General features: G+C 35.8%; 1 protein-coding gene across 8 annotated transcripts in view; it reads left to right on the top strand.

The window, feature by feature from the left end:
• LOC149775642 (uncharacterized) overlaps positions 1–19,951 on the top strand; it is a 176,937-nt gene that overhangs the window by 107,829 nt on the left and 49,157 nt on the right. The window contains exons 5-6 of one of the 8 annotated variants that reach the window (XR_016416475.1): positions 6,552–7,497; positions 16,938–17,061. The exons of 4 other annotated variants lie outside the window; for them this stretch is intronic. Coding sequence is in view for 2 of the 4 variants with exons in the window: in XM_089943205.1 (XP_089799331.1) it covers positions 11,829–12,475 (647 nt within the window). In the remaining 2 variants the exon portion in view is untranslated. Of the gene's footprint in view, positions 1–6,551; positions 7,498–11,828; positions 12,823–16,937; positions 18,889–19,951 lie in introns of those variants that run through there. 3 more of the 8 variants (XR_016416474.1, XM_089943207.1, XM_089943205.1) reach the window with 3 other exon arrangements.

Raw genomic sequence — 19,951 nt, forward strand, 5'->3', positions numbered from 1 at the left:
TTGAATAGCATTGGGTTTCGATTATACGGAACAAATGATGGTAAAAAGAAACATTGATAATATATTATACAGCATCTGTATCTCATTTTGCGATATTTTTGCCCATATTTTTGATATTGTACAAGTGGTAGATCATAGTTGGGCAAAATTGGTACACTAGAGAAAATACAATTTCGATCAGCTTGTGCTAGGTTAATTTATTTTATTCATCTTTCAGGTAGCCAACATATTGCTTTCAACCATGATCACAACAAATACAGATTTCTACCTTTCGAATATTTATCTCCTGGTGAAAATGTAATGGATACTCTAGATACTTACGCATTCCACCATACCCCAACCACATCAGTCTTTGACTCTTGAAATTTAAATTTGGTTTGCTCCTCCCGCCCTTATAATGATCGAACAACATTTAGCATCGGGCTTGTAGTCTCCTTTTATTTTATGTCTCCCGGAAATAGCATGTAGCGTTTGGATTGTCAGATGTTGGTTGTGTTGGTGTATTTGTAGACAGCTTTAGTTAAACTATTTTCCAGTAAATATGGCTCAGTAATCCCATACCCGATTCACTTAATATTTGGAACATAATATCAGTAATCACTTCATATTTGGAATATATCAGTAATCCCATACCCGATTCACTTCATATTTGGAACATACTGTCAGTAATCACTTCATATTTGGAATATATCAGTAACCCCATACCCGATTCACTTCATGTTTGGAATGTAATATCAGTAATCCCATACCCGATTCACTTCACGTTTGGAACATAATATCAGTAACCCCCATACCCGATTCACTTCATATTTGGAATATAATATCGGTAATCCTATATCCGATTCACTTCATGTTTGGAATATAATATTTGTAACTCCATGCACAATTCACGTCGTATCTGAAATATAATAACAATCATCCCACATTCGATTCACTTCATATTTGGAATATAATATCAGTAATCCCATACCCGATTCACTTCATGTTTGGAATATAATATGAATAGCCCCATATCCGATTCACTTCATATTTGGAACATATCAGTAACCCCATACCCGATTCACTTAATATTTGGAATATAATATCAGTAATCCCATACCCGATTCACTTCATGTTTGGACTATAATATGAATAGCCCCATACCCTATTCACTTCATGTTTGGAATATATGTAACTCCTTACCCAATTCACGTTGTATTTGAAATATAATAACAGTCATCCCATATTCGATTCACTTCATATTTGGAACATAATATCAGTAACCCCATACCCGATTCACTTCATATTTTGAATGGAATATCAGTAACCCCATATCCAATTCACTTCATATTTAGAATTTAATATTATTTCATACTCTTCTATCTGTTACACCCATGCCTCTAGGAGGGGTTATGGGTCAAAATTTGTAATGAAAAAAACTGCAAGGTTACATTGTTTTGTGCACACTATTTATATTTGTATAACCTCCTACTCTGTTCACTTCATTTTTGGAATATAATATCATCTCATAGTCCCCTTCTCTCATTCCATTCATGTTTCTGGGTTATATCTCTGGGTGGAGATATAGAGTCAAGATTTAAAATTAGGACACATTTTTGTTAGCCTTTTGCAGCACGTGTATTTCAGTAACCCATTACGCAATGCACTTTGGAACGCAATATAGTGACCTACTCCCTTTCGTTTGGTACCACTCTTCCCCTGGATAGGTATACGGGGTGAATCATTGCAATGTGGACACATTTTGTTTAAAGATTTCATGTGATTGGCCCCAGGTTTTATTTCATTTGTTTATTTTTACATCTTTTGTTGATATTATGAGAAAACGAAAGTTAAAACAAAATCCCAGAACATACGCCCTTGACCTGACGTTTTATATATTTGTGTTGAAGGATAACACAATTTACCATAACATTCATTTCTATGTTTCACTGTTAAAAACTACACCAAAAGATTACTTAAACATACTAAATTTTACAGTTACTGCTATTTGAAATCATGCTAAATCTTACTGGACAAAATCAATATTTTAATATACTTCTATGCCCGATGTACTAATACCAAAACAACTAATGATTTATTTTACAAACCCTATACTACTAGTCTAATTTATAAAAATAATGTAGACGTACGATTAAGCAGTATTTGAATAGACAACCACTTAAGGACATACAGAAAATTTTAATAAACGATTTTATGGCGGCAACAGACAATGATTTGCATGACTATCTATCTGTACGACATTGAACGGTATTTTAGAAAGATAATCTTTCCCAAAAAAATTCAAATTTGGCTCTGTAGAAGTGACCAGAATTGGGAAACAACGCATTTAAGAATGTGAACAAGCTGAGTATTCATTGTGTTTTCCACGAGACAATGTTTCTTAATATATTGAAAAAGATGGGCTGAATGTTGCTGAGTGTTGATTTCACATTTTACATGTCAAAATAATTCGGACAGAAAATGGACAGCGATGGAACAAAATTGCTTCTTTTACAGGACTGAATATTTAGCATTACCTTTAGAGTGATGTCAACCGCCCAGGGAATGTTTATTCACAGATTTGTCCGTATGAGTCAAGACCTAAAAGTTTGTGTTAAAATGTACGGATATTTTTGTTTCTTCTTTTCTTATGCTGCAGAAGAAATTGTACATGCTCCCCAAAAAATCCTCAGGCGCCTTCAGTGTGCAATTTAGATAGACATAGTCACTAGTTTCAACGATGCCCCATACAAATAGATGCGATGGGGAATTGGAAAATTGTTTGATATATGCTTAAATGTATATGAAATATTGGAAGAGGAAGTCAGCATTACGGAAATACACCTATATCAATCCTGTTAGAATAACTGAAATAGAGATAAAATTGTACGGTGACATATTTCAGCGTGGTGGACCTATGGACGATACGAATGGAAGGTTACAATGCGTTGGTGTAAAATCTTTTCAAAATTGGTCTCATCTCATCAACCGACATACAAGGTTTTATTTTGTTTTGCAAGAATGCTTGAAGGTTTTAAATACACCAGTTAAAGTATCAGGATATAAAAGACTACGTTACGGTATATATAACTAAATTGGTATAATTCCTGAATTAAAGTGTGTTGTAAAATAAAAAAATTAGAAGAAAACTATCAACACCAACTGAAAGTTCTGTATGTAAGTTATTGTGACTTTGAACGTATACTAGTGCCACATATGTGCGGAAGCACATTATATTATAGTCGTGACTTTCGAGGAAGCACATTTAACCGATGCGAGTGTGTGTATATATATATATATATATATATATATATATATATATATATATATATATATATATATATATAACTTGGAAAGGTTCAAGAAAACCGATATAAACATTTTACACATAATTAACGACTCAGATATATCAAATTTCAAATACCAATAAATTCAGGATATCTTGGAGCATTTGATCAATAAAGCGCTTGAAGATCTGCATGATATTACATAAAGAAAGATACATTGAAGTTTGTGACATGTTTGAGGAATTTAAAAATGTTTCAGATAAAACTTATAATCTTGCTTCTGCTCACTATTATCTTACTACCGGATTAGCACATAATGAAATTTTAAAGATGTCAGAAAACTTGGGTTTTAGCATGTTCCATATGACTGAGAGTGGAATGCGAGGTGGAATTAGCATGATACAAATAGATGCACTGAGCAAGTCGTTAATAATACCTAGACAAAGATAGCAGGATAAAAATATTGAGTACGAAAGGTCGAGGTAATTGTCACTCATTAGATACCTAGATGATATCAATATGTAAGGATTGGACAGTAGCTAATATAAGCTGATAAAAAAAAAAAAAACAAATATGCACAAATAAGCAAAATAAGGTAATAAATAAATAAAAAAATTTCTAAACTGGCCTAATGTTTGTGATACTGGTTGCCGTTGGTAAGCGAATTTCAATGAATGCATGTTGGCTCTAGAAACATTAATAACCAGATGAAAACGATGGATCTCGCTTGCGAAATAACTGTACTGACGATTACAAGGGTAAAATCAACATTACCAAATTGTTGTTTGTAATGAAAAATAAAGAGAAATACGTGATTCATGTTGTTTCTCTTATGAGCAGTATGTTTTTGTAGATCTGAAGTTTTGTTACCTCTTTAAGTACCAATCTGTTCAGTAATTGATAATTTATTGTCAACTGGTACCCTCCGCGTCGTAATATCTTCACATTTTTATGTCTCTGTTAAATGTATTGTCTATTGATGCATTCTGTTTCTTTTTTTTTTTCTTTTTAATATTTAAAGCTGAACACAACTTTAAAACTCTCGAAAGATTAATCCCAAGCACATCTCTCTCTCTCTTTCTCTCTTTCTCTTTCTCTCTCTCTCTCTCTCTCTCTCTCTCTCAGTTGCTTACTACTTTTAAAATTTCGAAGTTTAAAGCATATCATCTTGCACGATTTTGAAAACTTACCGAATTATTCATTTGTATCCCCATATTTCTGAGAAGGTGTCATGGATGTAGTGATATCCTCCGTTTTTCAGCCAGTACGTTATTATCTAACCTGATTTCGTCCTAAACAAATGGGTGGAAGTTCAAATAATACCCAGTTACAACACAGTTTAAAACATTTTCAGTCCAATCCATAGCAGAAAGTCGCATTGCGTATTTGACGGGATTTTCATTGTCAGTTTGGTCAATGTTTTTAAATGAGGGATCAGGGAGGAATATGAAGGGAGAGGGGATTTACGGGGGAGAGCCATCTGCAGCTGCTGTAGTTTACATTTGACAACATATTTTATTTCACGCTAATGGCTTACGAATTTTGTGACAGTATTGCAGACATACCGTTTGTAAATTAAATAATTAAATCACTTATCGACTTGATCTTTAATTTGAAAGAATATTACCCACCTTTGGTAATAAAAATGTCATTAAAGATTCAACGCGCAATGATCCAAAGACAACTTTATATTAGGTCGCAAATAAAGAATGTTTTCCTTTCTGTTGTTGTGAACATAAATATATCGGTTAACTTGGTCCCATTTAGTTTGGTTGATGTGATCAGTTTAATTTTTCAGCATATGATAGTCTATGCATGGCGGTCAGTATATTTGGTTAAGGAGGAACCCGGGAAGCACCTGGAAAAAAAAACCACCCGATCAGTGGAAGCTACCACATTGGATCGTATCGTTGCTTACAATTGACCTGTCATACATATACCATACAATAACTACAAGGGGGGATATTTGTCTCCTTGCTCGCGCGACCTATTCAAGAATAAACGCTGATATTTCAAGTTACGCTTTGCGTAGCTTAATACATTTGGTACCGATATTTAGCTCAGGCATTCGACTGTGTATCTCTATGAAAAGTTTGACTTAATGTCATACCTTTAAGGAATGCCAAATCATTTTCCCACGCTACCGCTCGACATGTCTCTGATCGCGCCCGCTTAATATGCAAGAACAAAGCGCTGAATGGAATATTACCTTCTCCTTGGCCAACTGAAAATAAGTTATAAATAAATACAGAAACATCATTTTCTTTTAACCAATGAGAGGACAATATTCCATTTAGTGGGATCTCACTTGAATATTAAGCGGGTGCGATCAGGGCCATGTCGAGCGGTAGCGTGGAAAAATGATTTGGCATTCCTTAAAGGTATGATGTTAAGTCAAACTTTTGATCGAGGTACACAGTCGAATGCCTGAGCTAAATGTCGGTACCAAATTTATTAACCTACGCAAAACGTAGCTTGAAATAACAACGTTTATGCTTAAATAGGTCGCGCGAACAAGGAGACAAGTGTCCTCCCTTGTAGTTATTATATAGTACATGTACGACAGGTCAACTGTTAGCAACGATGCGAGCCCCTGTGGAAGCTACTGGCAAGCTTTCTCACATATCCACATTAGCCGAGTCCAAGACTCCAACCTACGGGGACAGCGGTGAGATATGAGCGATCTGTAAAGGAGAACGCCTTTAACCACTCGGCTAATCGAGGCCCCTTCCTTTTTAAGTAAAGACCGCCGCGTTCATAAAAAAATTTCTTCAGTGTCAAAGTATTGTTTCTATGTTCTCGTGATCCTGCACTATATATTTGATTATTTACCTCTTCCAATTTATTGTGAGTCCATTTGCAACATGCTAGCTTTAGATTTTGTTAGGATGTTAGTCCAACTTTCTGGGTTATAATTGAACTTTAAATGAATACAGTCTTTATATTACTCGCGTACAGAATATCCACACCTCATTGTTGACTTTTTGTCAAAACGAACTCCAAGACCATGTGAATGAGACACTATCACACCTTAAAAAAGTGTGACAGGCTGTGTTGGGGGTGTTTTCGTACGATATGCGGGAAGAACATTTCTTTCTCTATTTATAACAAACTTTTGCAGATAACTTCATATTGGGTTGGAGTTTGCCTTTCAAACATGCTTGATATTTTCTTTAAAATATTTTATTGTTTGATATTGGGTCTGTTATTCATTTAGTTGCCGTCCTTCGTGCACATATTGTGATGGAAAGGAGATTTGAACAATACAGCATAATTTCTTTTCAGATATGTACGAAGTTTCCAGTTTTGTTGCTGCACACGGTATTAATCCAGAGGAATGTTCCCAGTACAAGGAAGAAAGTTCTAAAACTCACACAAAAACCTGCGCTGACATCAAACTAATGCAGATGTATCTGCTACAGAAAGGGGAAGCACGGGCCATGGAAGACATTCCTCTGAATGTTTTAGATGAGTACATTAGTGCATTCCTTTGCGCGGGGAGAAAGAAAAATGGCGAGGAGTACTCTTGGGCATCCCTGCGATCTTTTGTAGCATCTCTTGAAAGATATCTCCGACAAAGGAATGTTTTTACAGGATCCATTATCAAAGGTCGAGATTTCAAGAAATGTAGATCCTATTTGGAAGCCAAGAAATTGTATTATTCTAGAGGTAAACCTAGAATAATCGGATCTGTCGACGAGAGAGCTGTTGACCACTTGTATGATACTGAAAAACTTGGTATGGGCTCTCCTGTCTCGCTTATCAATGCACTGAGCCTGATTTGTGTTCAGTGGTTTAGGTTAAAAACAGCTTGGGAATTACATGCATTACAATGGAGAGACATTCAAATTCTATCCGACGAAGAAGGAAGGGAATTTCTTGCTTGTTTATCACCTTCTAGAAGGAAAAATGCTGATTCGTGTGAAAGAGTCTATGCCACGCCAAACCGACCCGAAAGGAATCCGGTGGCGATCTACAGATTCTACGCTAGCAGGAGGCCAAGATCAATGCTTAAACCCAACAGTCCTTTTTTCTTGATCATCAATGTACAACCATCCTGCTCAGATCCAAGTATTCCATGGTTCAGATTGCACGGGATGGGAATCAATTCACTTCGTGGTGTTCTGGCTGAATTGAGAAAACAACTTTCTGAGACATGATCTATCATGACACTTATCAGCTATGCATCCTTGATGTGTAAAATGAAGGCAAACTTGCAGCCAGTCATTTTGTAAGAATATTGTTCATCCATTCAGTTTCGTTTTCTATGTATGACTAAGAATCACCAGCTATTAGCATGGCAATCCATGTATATAGCCTGTCTCTATTGCTTATTTCCTGTTGAATTTACAAGCTTATATACATAATTAAACTGGTTCTAGAACGTTCCAAGCATGAATCGCACCAATGCCGGCTATTATGCACCAGTGCCCTATCCCACTCAGCCATGCATTCATCTCCCACAAAACGATTGGACAAGGTCGAAGGTAAAGACTCAATGTGTACTCGCTAGGTAGGTATAATTTAAGACTCAGTTATTTGCCCAGACTCACTGGATTTTCATTTAGAGAAACAATGTATATGCGCTAAATCGCAATTATAAATTTTGACACATATGTACCAAACAGAGTGCAAGGGCTTATCCCTTTATCCAATATTTGATGTTAAAACGCGCAGAATTAAAGCTCACATTGTTGAATCCTACATTGTACTATTTGCTTTCAATTAATTTCAGGTATGTACTTTGCAATTCTAAACAGTGGTTTGTGCGTGTGACTGAATGTTAATTCTGCTTGCCTAGCGAGTGCGTTCTCGTGCATATCGTGTCCGTACCTTTGAATTTGTTCAATCCTTTTGTGGGGAAAACCGCAATGCAGAGTGGGTTAGTGCGCATATGCTGAGAGCCTGACGATATGTATCGTTGCTCATGACACGGGTTCGTTCTGCATAATTTTCTTTCATATCAGTATGCATCCAAACGTACAGTATCTAGCGCTTTTACTCTTTGGTCTGTGTGGGTCTAATCAGAAAGAGATTTTTCAGCCTACTCCATTTGCCAAACAAATGTGGAGATATGTATAATATGTACATGATATTCGCATTGTTATTGTGAATTTCGCATGTCATCTAGGATTTTTGTCCGTTTTTTGTCACTACACCTTGGATTTTGGCAAAGTCTCTTATAATTAACAATAACTTATATGAGTATCTAAATTATAGTATTGTTTATTTATTACAGCTTTGGAAACTAATAAAAATTACACTGATCTTTCATGTGAAAGTTAATGAAATAATATATTATATTTTACAAAGTTTTAATTATGCTAACGCTAACTAGGTTCTCCTGTCAATTAGAAATAATTAGTGTATAATTTCAGATGTAGTTATTGAAAGACATGTGCCCCAAATACACGTGCAAAAACCAAACTCAGCTCATTAACAAATAGTTCATTTGGCAGCTAAGCCGGCCCTAATGGCGAGTCAAACCCCCAAGTTCCTTAGGTCGAACGGTACTTGCAATTTATAGGGTCAACGATTGTCAGTTATGCTCTGTCATTGATGACCGTTTATGAAAACATGTATCGCCAACCTTGCTGGTATAGTGTTCAACAAAAATAGTTATCTCTTGAAAGCGTTTTAAACATGTTTCAAGCGATAGTATTTTTGTATATATCTTTTATTAGGTTGGATAAATGAAGGGGCGGATGATGAGAACTTTTTCATTATACATAGATAAAGTTGATAAGATACTTCTCTTCAAAACTTAAATTTGAGATTTTAATTCAATGGAGATATTACGATTTTACAATACGATCAGATGCGACTTCACTTGTCAGTATTGTAAAGATTGTTTAAACTATTTGCATTTGCTTACTACGTATGTTCAGAAATGGAAACATTCTTATAATGACAAGTGTTGGTAGATTTTTAAATATCCCCAGTGGTGAAAGACTGTGCCTCATTTATGCAAGCATAGAAAATGAGTTTTGCTATGTTGTTAACAATCACATGCATAATAGCTTGAATTATTTCCCTCCAACATCTGCTGTAATGCAGACTGCATTTAGTTCTATAAGTTTTTTTGTGCAGAGATTTATTAATAATATTAATTTCTTATATATCTTGCAACAGCTTTAAAAGTTTATTAGTCCTAGAATTGTTTTGTTTAATATATGTGCCGTACTTTGACGCATGCATGTAATAAGTAAGGGCAGTTATATTGTGCTACAAAAAATGAAAGATTATTATTGTCATTTTTAATGTCATTCTTATAATGCGTATCACAACAGAAACTTCAAAGCGCAACAAAGGAATATCATGAATGAACAAGTACTCGGAATCATGATAAAAAACCCAAATATTATGTTACTTTAATGTAACGAAGTGCTTTACGCGTAGGACTGTTTTGTAGCTTGAAGAACAATATAAGAAGTATATAAAATGCCAAGGACTCAGTCATCTTAATCTCCTGGCCCATATGGACACACAACTTGAGGATGAAACATATATTATTGCCATAAACAGGGTGTTATTTGGGTTGGGTTTTTTATAAAAAGTAAACGTGCACGCATATGGTTCGAGACATGTCAGTTTTGTCGTCATTTTTAATATATGTATATGCCTGAATTTAAAAAGGCGCTGAATTTCTAGTAATTTTTGTTCCACTACCTAATTAAATATTAGAGAATATTCTTTTTTTCAAAATAAAAATATTGTTTATTTGTTTCTTTTCATTGTGACTATTTAATTGTTGGTTATTAGTAAATCTCTTGTCGGATATGTATCATCCATTATTGCCTTTTTCTAGTTACAAAAGTTTACTAAAGTTCACTTGGATTATATTGATTATTATTTTAATATCATAAATGTTCCGTCAGTTCATCAGTTCGTTTATAACGTTTTCATTATGCTGAACTGTAATATTAAAATTTAATCAGAAGCTGGATTAAAATAGAAGACTTTTTTGTCTTTTGTTAAGTTCACCAATCCTCCATTAACGTCTTCGTGCGGGGTCAATCGCAGGCAAAGTTTAGACTGATCTAGCTTCGAATTATACAAATACATCTACAAATCATTCCAACTTTCAGCTCCGAGTGTTACTTTTGTGATTGCTTGCATATTTACCAGTAGCTTCCCGTGCGTCGGTGGTTCTTCTTGAGATCTTCCGCCAACCATTACCGGCCGCCATCTATAGCCTGTCACGTACTGGTCATGGCGTTAAACTCACAAAACCAGATAATCCATTTTTTTGTGATGTTAAATAGCGCGTAGATTTATGAAGGGTGATGACTTCTATAAAATGCAATCTTCTGATGGAAGATGAATTAGATCGTGGAGTTCTTTCACTTGAAATTAACTTCGATACTGTATTGTTTATCAAAAATATCGAAATATTTTGCGTCCCAAGTACAAAGCAATTTGTTACAAATTTAATCATTATTTTCATAAGCGCCAGAAAAAAGGAAGTACTTTGTTGGTACAATATTTTTAAAATTGCAAGAGCAGCTAATAAATAATCGTATTATTGAAGTGAAAACCTCCATTTAAATATAAAACAGCTCACCAAATGATTAATGAAGAAAATTATTGATACAGAACAGTTGCACCTCTTGTTTATCAAAAATGACCAATCACGAGAAGAAAGAAAAACGAGACTTTGTTACGTCAGTCACGTAAGCCATTTTAGGCTGACTTGGGTATTATGACTGAATACTGGTTGCATCCATTCCATTAATCGCCTGTTTCTGAATTAAATATTTTTCCTTCTTCTTCTTTACCCGTTCAGTACTATGTTCGTTAACTTCACGTACCTGGCCATTGCAGCAAAAGCAACTTGTCAGCACAGAGCTTCGCCCTAGACCACATTCTTTCGTGTAGTTTTGAAGTAATTGCTACGAAGAATAATACACGTTGTCCTGCTTTGTTAGTTTGTTTTTTCGTTTATGCCAGATACTTAATTTTTAGCGCATTTGCTTCGACATTTATTTCACATACCAAGTTATGTGGCATAAGATCATAAAATCCCTCATTTGTGCTGAGATTTCACAAATGTGTCATGATTATATACTTTCATTAATAAAATTTCAGCTCATATATTGACCACTAATTCTACTGGAAATCAACTGGAAAATCAGCGTCAGAATAATCTGGATATGTCTTTTAGTGGGTTTCCACAAATTTAATGATTTTAATGTAAACAAGGATAGATTGCGACAGACAGAAAGAACTTCATTGTTCTTGGTGATACAACGAGTTTCGTGTGAGATGAAAACTAAATTAAATGCCCTCGCTTTACATTTATATAGCTTACGTTCAATAATAAAGTGCCATGAACAATGTCCCAGTCCTCAAGACACACTGTCCAGTTATGTAATTTCCTTCTTGCAACGTCGCCTGTTCTTACCATAAAGACAGCATCTAACGCTAATCTGGTGTTTTTGTTTCGGCTACCAATCTTCAAGAAGACGCATTTCATCTTTATTTAGTCACAACATAACAGGATGTATTCATTTATCATTCGGTAGCCTTTGCAAAATTTACATCAAACCTTTTTCATTCCAGAAGTGGCAACGAGACTATATGTTGCTGATAGATATTATCAGACACATTGGGAACATCAACCGAATCCTACCTACAGAGAAAGCTCTGATCAGGATGAAAATGGTGACGTCACAACATATCCACTTCAGGAATCTTCCCAGCCGTTTGGAAACAACATTTACAGGCGCTTAGAAACGAGAACCAACGATGGCAAATACCAATGCTCACTGTGTAACAACGTATATAAAACAAGTAGTGGTCTGAGAGAACATGTTATGTTTCATACGCCAAATAACAGCGGAACTAGGCAGTTTAAATGCTCCGAGGATGGGTGCGGGAAAGTCTTCACAAGAAGGAACCATCTTCTTGATCACCTCAATATGCACCTGCAAGTGAAGCCGTTCCAATGCTCAGGCTGCAACAAATCGTTTTTCACAAGGTACAGCCTCAGGCGACATCAAAAATTCTGTGTCGTCCAGACATCACTGGCATGTTCAGTTTGTAAAAGACGGTTCAAGTCACGTGCATTCCTTCAGGATCACTTCGATGCAGTCCACGTAAAGCAGAAATTTGTATGTGATTGTGGTGCTTCCTTTTTATGGAGGCCTGGTCTAGCAAAACACAGGAAATCCTGCACGGTTTATGCATCACGAGAAGAGAAAAACTAGATATTTGCATTGAAAACACAATGAATTGCTCTTTTCTGAATTTTTCATTTCCTCGTCTAAACCAAGTTTCTGTTGTCTTAAAATCTTGCTTTTTGTTATTTTAATTATTTTTGTGCACAATTGCAAGACTAATGAGTACCTGATCAATCAATCAGTAGTAAGTACTATTGTTAAAGAAGTACATTTGTAAGAAATAATTGTATAGAGTCTTCATAGGCTAGACTTTAAAACTCATTCGCATTTTCTTCATGCCCATTTTCACATATCTTGATTTATATAGGCAATTTAGAGTATATATTTTAATAAATTTTATTTTATCAACATAATATAATAAAATATGAAATGAAGATGAGGGTTGAATGTATTTTTATTAAGTTAATAAACATTTTTATACATTATATGCAAACAGTGATTTCTTCAAGTGATACTATTAACGATAGTCTTTGAATCATCTGCATGCAGAGATTAGAATCAAGCTAGCTAGCTACTTGACTGAAGAGGTTACAACAAAGCTAGCTAGCTATCTGACATGATACTACCTGTTGATGTTTATATGTTATTCTGTGTACTTCTTTGTTCGTCATTCCGTATATATCTTCTTTCTTCATTCCTAACTACCTATCTGCTGAATTATTTCTCTGTCTATCTATATAGTACTTTATTTGGGATTTTTGTTTGTCAGTCTGTCTCTTTATGTTGCAGTTTTTTTATTTATTTGTGGTTCATCATATAAATCAGTCCAGTACACCTTGTATAGTAGCTGTCATGACAGACTAACTTGTAAAATCACAAGAATTCCGTTTGTTGTTCATGTAAAGTGAAATCTTGTTTTAGAAAAGTAGTCTTGATTCTCTCTCTCTCTCTCTCTCTCTCTCTCTCTCTCTCTCTCACACACACACACACACACACACACACACGGGCGCGCACGTCGTGAATAAATATATATTGTTCAAATTCTTGTTACTAATAAAGAAATAGGATAATATGGACAAATGGATTAATTCATATAATTTGTTTATGAGCAAGAATATTATAATCTTAAACATTAAAAGTTGGATCTTTGATGATGTCAGTTTACTAAAGTAAATGTTGAGTATCCCACAGGTAAATGAAAATTGTGATGAATGTACGACATGTTTATGAGCAGATGTGTTTGAAAAAAATGACCCAATTATATTCATCGTAGCCTCAAAAACCAGCCCTAATCCATCATGCACGGTAATCGCATACTTAGCTCAGTTCTCTATACACTTTGTTCAGTGAAGTATACTTTATCCACTGGTATCTTTTTGTACAATGCATTGCTGTGATAACAACTATATTTCGGTTGTTTATTTTAACATTTAATTATGTGCATACCTCACCAAGCTTCAGGAGGGTTCCGTGGAACATTACCCTCGACGGAATATTAGATAACTAATGAAACTCATTTACACAAATTCTAGAAACTGACAACAACCATGATGTCGCCCTCACCGGCAAACAATTATACCTATATATCATTATCTGCTAAGGCAGGCAAGACAGACACAATTAATAATATGCAGATATAAATAAAGTAGTACCTTTGTATCTCGAACTTGTCACTCGAATTCACGCATTAACTCGAATGGCTCGCTAAGTGACTTTAATATTTTTTCTTTCATGCAGTCCTTAAATAACACGAAATATCACACTTCCAGAATTAATATTTGGGCGAGCAGTAACGAGTGTTCAAAGTTTCATTGTTTACCGATCACGTTTCATTCGTGAACATTTACAGACTACACAACTTTTGAAAAGGTGTGAGCCTGTGAATTGTCTGCGTTAGCACCGTTCGTAAGAGTGAACATTTGGCCATTTGATATATAAATGCGTATGCTTTTTTTCGTCTAAGAATAATAAGTTCCAATATCCAAACGAAAGTATGGCGCTATAACAGAATTATTAACATTATTTTTATCATAAAGTGACGAAAGCAATTATGACAAAATGACGTCATGACACTCCGAGATATGACTTCAAAGGAAGATGAACTTTAGGAAATTTCTTTTAAACATTTTTGAAATGTGATAGATTTTATGATAGTAAAATTTTGCCTAAGGACGTTCATAATTTTGTTGATGAGTTTTGCTTTGCGAATATTAGTGTTAAAAGCGCCATTAAAACGTCGCATGAAAAACGTCACCATTAAAGGCATCCAGTCTTAGTAGGTCAGATGCAGTTTCCTTTATTAAGGGATCAGGCAGTAGTCTTAAAGTCGTAAAGGAACCATCTCCTTCTGGTACAAACAAATACTTTTTATTTGTGAACTTTGCATTTATGTATATCATTTTTTTCTCTTGCTCATAAGTGTAATAAGTGATGATGACACCGATTAATAGTAGTAGTAGTAGTTGTAGTAATTTTATTATTATTAGCTAACCCTGCCGTAGAGCCTAGTAAGCCTATGTTTTGGAATCCTTTTGCTGATACTCTTGAAATCAAACATGGACTGTAGGTTTATATCATCAAAAATCTCGCGAGCTCGATAATGAGCTTATCCAAGCATATAAATGAAGTGATCACGTTCCTGATTGGTTGAGCTTTTTTATCACTCTAGGAGCGGTACTTCTGATCCAAGTTTGATCAGACTTGGAATATATGAGTACGGTGGTATATCGTTAAGATTTCTAACATATTAAGTAATTGGCAAAATGTAAGTATGCAGATTAGGTGACCTTGCACCTGATTCGCTGAGCATGTTGCCTAACTGGAAGTCATATTCCTGCTCTGATTTTGATTAGACTCGAAATATAGGTTTATGTCTTCATGTAATTTTATTGAATGTGTTTGATGATGAGCGAGATCCACCCAAATAAATGAGGTACGCATTCAAATGAATGACTGACCTTGCTATCACTGTGCATGGCTAAAAATTGCAGTTGCATATTAAAGCAAGGGAAGGAAAGTAAATTATGTTCATTGAGACTCAGGTTTGGGGTTCTGAAGAGATTTTTTCCAATAGGAAAACATTTTTAAGCTGTAAAACAAAATAATTTTAGCATACAGAATTCTTGAATTTAAACAGAAACAAAACTGCAAAATAGTAGCTTTAACAATTTGAGTCGTATCGCTACAATGTCTCCAGTGCGTCAGTTTATAGTGATGTCTAGCACTGGTACATGATGCCGTAGACACGTAGCATCATGCCCCACCCAGTCACATTATCTTGACACCAGGCCGACCAGTCCTAACGTTAACCTTTTAAAGCTGAACGCTATGCGAAGCAGCAGCTTGTATCATTTTACTAATCTTTGGTATGACACGGCCGGTGTTCGAACCCGCGACCTTTGGCATCCGAGGCGGATGCTCCAACCGCTTAAGTCACCGACGCAAACCATTAAATTAATAGCCCAAAAACCCATTGCAAACCACTAAACACCTTTAAATTAAAATGTGTTATTAAAATACCAGAACCATTTATGGGGCTATTGTAAAGTTATTACGCATCTGTATTATGTCATTTTTTAATATTTAAATATTATTAGTCATGCATTATTTTGCTTGGGTTTAAAAAAAAAAAAACGTAATGCCCCAATATGTTATTCTCCTGAACCATTTTAAAATTGAATTAATGTCATTAGCCTAAATAGGTGGACCCTCCAATTTTACGAAAATCCTATTCTGTACGTTTTGAAAAACAAACAACAACAGTACCAAGGAACAGCTAAAATATCCCAAACTGTCTGAATGTTGTGACCACACCACATTGAATTTCCTTCACAGTAACAGGTGGGCATGTGAGAAAGCTTGCCAGTAGCTTCTCGTGGGTCGGTGGTTCTTTCCGGGGTTTTCCGGGTTCTTCCTCCACCATTAATACTGGCCGCCATGTATAGCCTATCGTGCTGAAAAATGGCGTTAAACCCCACAACAACAACAATCATAGTAACAGTATTAGACATCACGCTCGCTTAGATATTTGCACGATTTCCTCGCAATACTGTTTGCTCCTCCTGGACGTTGTTTACGAAGCATGATTCAATAATGGCTGTTAGCCGTTCCCAGTTTAAATTCACAGTAATTTATATCAAATAAGCGCAGAGTATTTAATTAATTACCTAAAGACTGCATTATAATCACCTGAAACCATTGTGTTATTGAGTAATACTGGCATGGTCATTGTTTTAAAGGTATAAAACTAAGATTTGCAACCGTCGTCCACTTCCGGTAAATGGAGGGGAAAAGTAATTGTAATTTTAAATATCTCAGCTAACCAACCAATACAAGTTTAAGCATGAAAGCAGAAATACATATTTTGTTACCCTAATAGACAATGTGGCAACTAAGTGCTCCAAACATTTATTTCCACTTTTTCCTGTATGTATGAATTTACTCCCATAGCCTTAAAGTTTTCATTGGCCCAGGTGAGTGATATTGGACCCTTATTCCCACTTTTGATTAGGTCCACACATGAATCATATTTGCTTATGTTTTCTTTCAGGTGTGCAATTCGTGTCTTGCCTTCAGTGTGGGAAGCGATTCCAGACATTGACAGCAGCAAGGAAGCATACTTGTTTCCGATGCAACTTCTGTGGAAAGTCGTTCATCGAGAAGCGGAATAGGGACATTCACATAAGGTCGCACCATACAGGAGAAAGACCTTTCCAATGTCCATATTGCTTGATGGCCTTTAGCGACAAAAGAGTACTTCACCGCCACAAGAAAACACACGAAAACAGGACAGTAATGTCCAGTCAGTATCCCGTTTCTCATATTTCGAGGTAACATAAACCATAGATTGCACAGATACCAAATTCGGAAGTCGAAAATAACCGCCATTCACTCACGCCTTTGACTCATCACATTTTTTGCAAGTTTATTTGTCGTGATGTTGTTTCGAATGGCATATGCTGACTACTGTTCATTTTTGAACAATATTACACACTAGCGAAAGCCTCTCAAACGCGAATGTTCGCTCCTTATAGTTCTCAGTTCCATCAAATGGCAGAAATTAACGGATTTAGATGAACGAATATTTTTGAGACACGATATGGCAAAGTTATATACAAAGTGATAATGAAAAGATGCAGTAATATGACAGTCTTGTTGAAAGTTGCTCCCTTACAGGAGAAAGTGGAAAAGTCCTTCATGGAAGAGAGGAATAACGTCGCTCCTTTGAGATTCGACCAAATCGGAAACATTCAGTGGCCAAGATGCATGCTGGCCTTTTTACCCCACATAAAGATATACTAAAATAAGAGAGTTGCACGTGAGCAGGGTCTAGTGTCTTTTACAGAGTGAATATACTCGAATACTCATGCTTCCATGTATTATTTGAACATGTAGGCACAGATCACACAAAATTGTTGCCATTTGTCGCGAAGACACTCTTTTGCCCATATGTTTCCTGTGAACGACATATACTGCCAGCTATTGAGAAGAAAACATTGCATACTAGTGAAATCGGATATTACTTTTGCTGGAACAAACACCCGCTCAACTGTTTATTTCACGAAATAGAACTTTCACTTTGGAAGTGGAAGAAAAAACGGTCAGAAATGCGACATTATTTTCTTGAAACATTGGTAAAATAGATTTTCTCTACGGGAGATAAAATTATTCAATAAAGAATGTGGACCAAAGGACACTAAACGATGCAATTCGAAGCACCTGATGGCTTACCAGAACAATGCTGGGTGGACGTCCCTCCAGCTAGCTACGTTTCAATGTGGGTTTCAGGAATAAGAGATTACTTAGATGTTACATCAAGTTACACAAGTCAGTGTACATTATCATTTGACAAAAAGAAACAATGCGTCTTTCCAAATATCAATGAATATAACATGTATTGATCATTTAAAAATGTCCGTTTGTTTGTTTTGCTTTTGTTTGGGGTGATGTTGGTTGGGTGGGTGTTGTTGCTGATTCTACATTTAAGATGTTGTTCGTTTGCAATATTTTTTTCCTTCGAATGAAATGTACTGCCATCTGTTCGGTAAAGGTTCTTTTCGAGAAATGATTCAATACTAGCAGAGCCCAAAAATAATTTTTTGATAGGAGTGCACACCTAAATCGGTTTAGAATGGTTCGCACATCCGAACATTTGCACACGAACAATGCAAGAAAAGTCTGCAGACATCGATCAGAGAAAAACTCTCAATAATAGTAGCATATTCTTTAACGTAGGGGAACAGAAGAAGTCATTCGCTAATAAAACTGTAATTTTTATTTCTAAAACATGTGCGTTTTGTAGCTTTGACCTCCGACCCGACGCTTAATGTTCATATGTTCATTACTATGAATAATGTTGGATAAAATGATCCCAGCATGCCCCGCAAGTGTTTACGTGGTTGTTGGGTGAGGATCTAATCGTTTCAAAGTTATGACCTCGGAGATGGAGATAGAACTATGTATCAAAATCAACCCTATATAGGAATTCGTATTTTCATGCCCAGTAAGCGTTAATATGATTATAAGGGGAGAGGTGAATGTCAACACATTCCAAGTTATGATCCACGGGCTAAATTCTTGAGATGGACAAAGATTCAGAGGTCATTGTGAGTTACATACATACATACACACATACATACACACATACAAACACACACACACACACACACACACACACATATATATATATATATATATATATATATATATATATATATATATATATATATATATAAAGTAAACAGTTAACTGCATGTAATTTTTGCATCCTTCTGCCAGTCTGTGTAAACTAGGAATGAAACTAATTTAACTAAACTTGGAAATTGTCACTTACAGTTCAGTTAACGCATGAATGCTGCGTTAGCTTTAAAAAACACCAATTCTTCCATGTTGTCAGCATTAAGGCAGCTTCTCGTTTCACTGAAGGTATCGCCAGCTGTACTAAAGAGACGTTTGCTTGGTACGCTCGTAGGTGGTGCAGAAAGGTAGCGCTTTGCAGTGTGACACAAGGTGGGAAATTTTTGACATGTTTATTTTCCACCAACCCAGTGGGTCAGTGTCTCTTGGAATACACGGATCTGCCAGGTAGTTGTTCACTTCTGTTTCCATAGTGACAGACATTTCGTTGTTCTGTGACTCAACAGGCTACAACTGATCAAATGAGGTCAAAAAGTCATCCTTTTCTGTTGTTTTTTTTTTTTTTTTGTTTTGTTTTTTTTGTTGGCAGTTGTGCGTCAGCTGCAGGAAAAACCTTCAGACGGCTGGTCTGTATCTATAGATGACGTTGGCTGGCATAGTAATGTAGCAGTCATAATGTCTGTATTGGCTTGTACTTGCTGCACAGTGGTCAACAACGTAGCTTGACGCGTGGATCGAAGCCAGCTGACACCGCATAATGCTATTTTCATACAAGCCCGAAAATCTCGTTAATGATGCTATCAGTTCGCTGACTATCTTCTTGATGCCCTCATCAGGATCATCTTTCTGAAGATACAACAAGATAGCCTGAACAGCTGGTAGGATCATTGAAAAACAGGAATTGATGCAGCTCATTTCATGGGTCAG

This window comes from Sinohyriopsis cumingii, chromosome 19 (genome assembly GCF_028554795.1).
Source record: "Sinohyriopsis cumingii isolate HCF-2022 chromosome 19, ASM2855479v2, whole genome shotgun sequence".
NCBI classification, from domain to species: Eukaryota; Metazoa; Mollusca; class Bivalvia; order Unionida; family Unionidae; genus Sinohyriopsis; species Sinohyriopsis cumingii.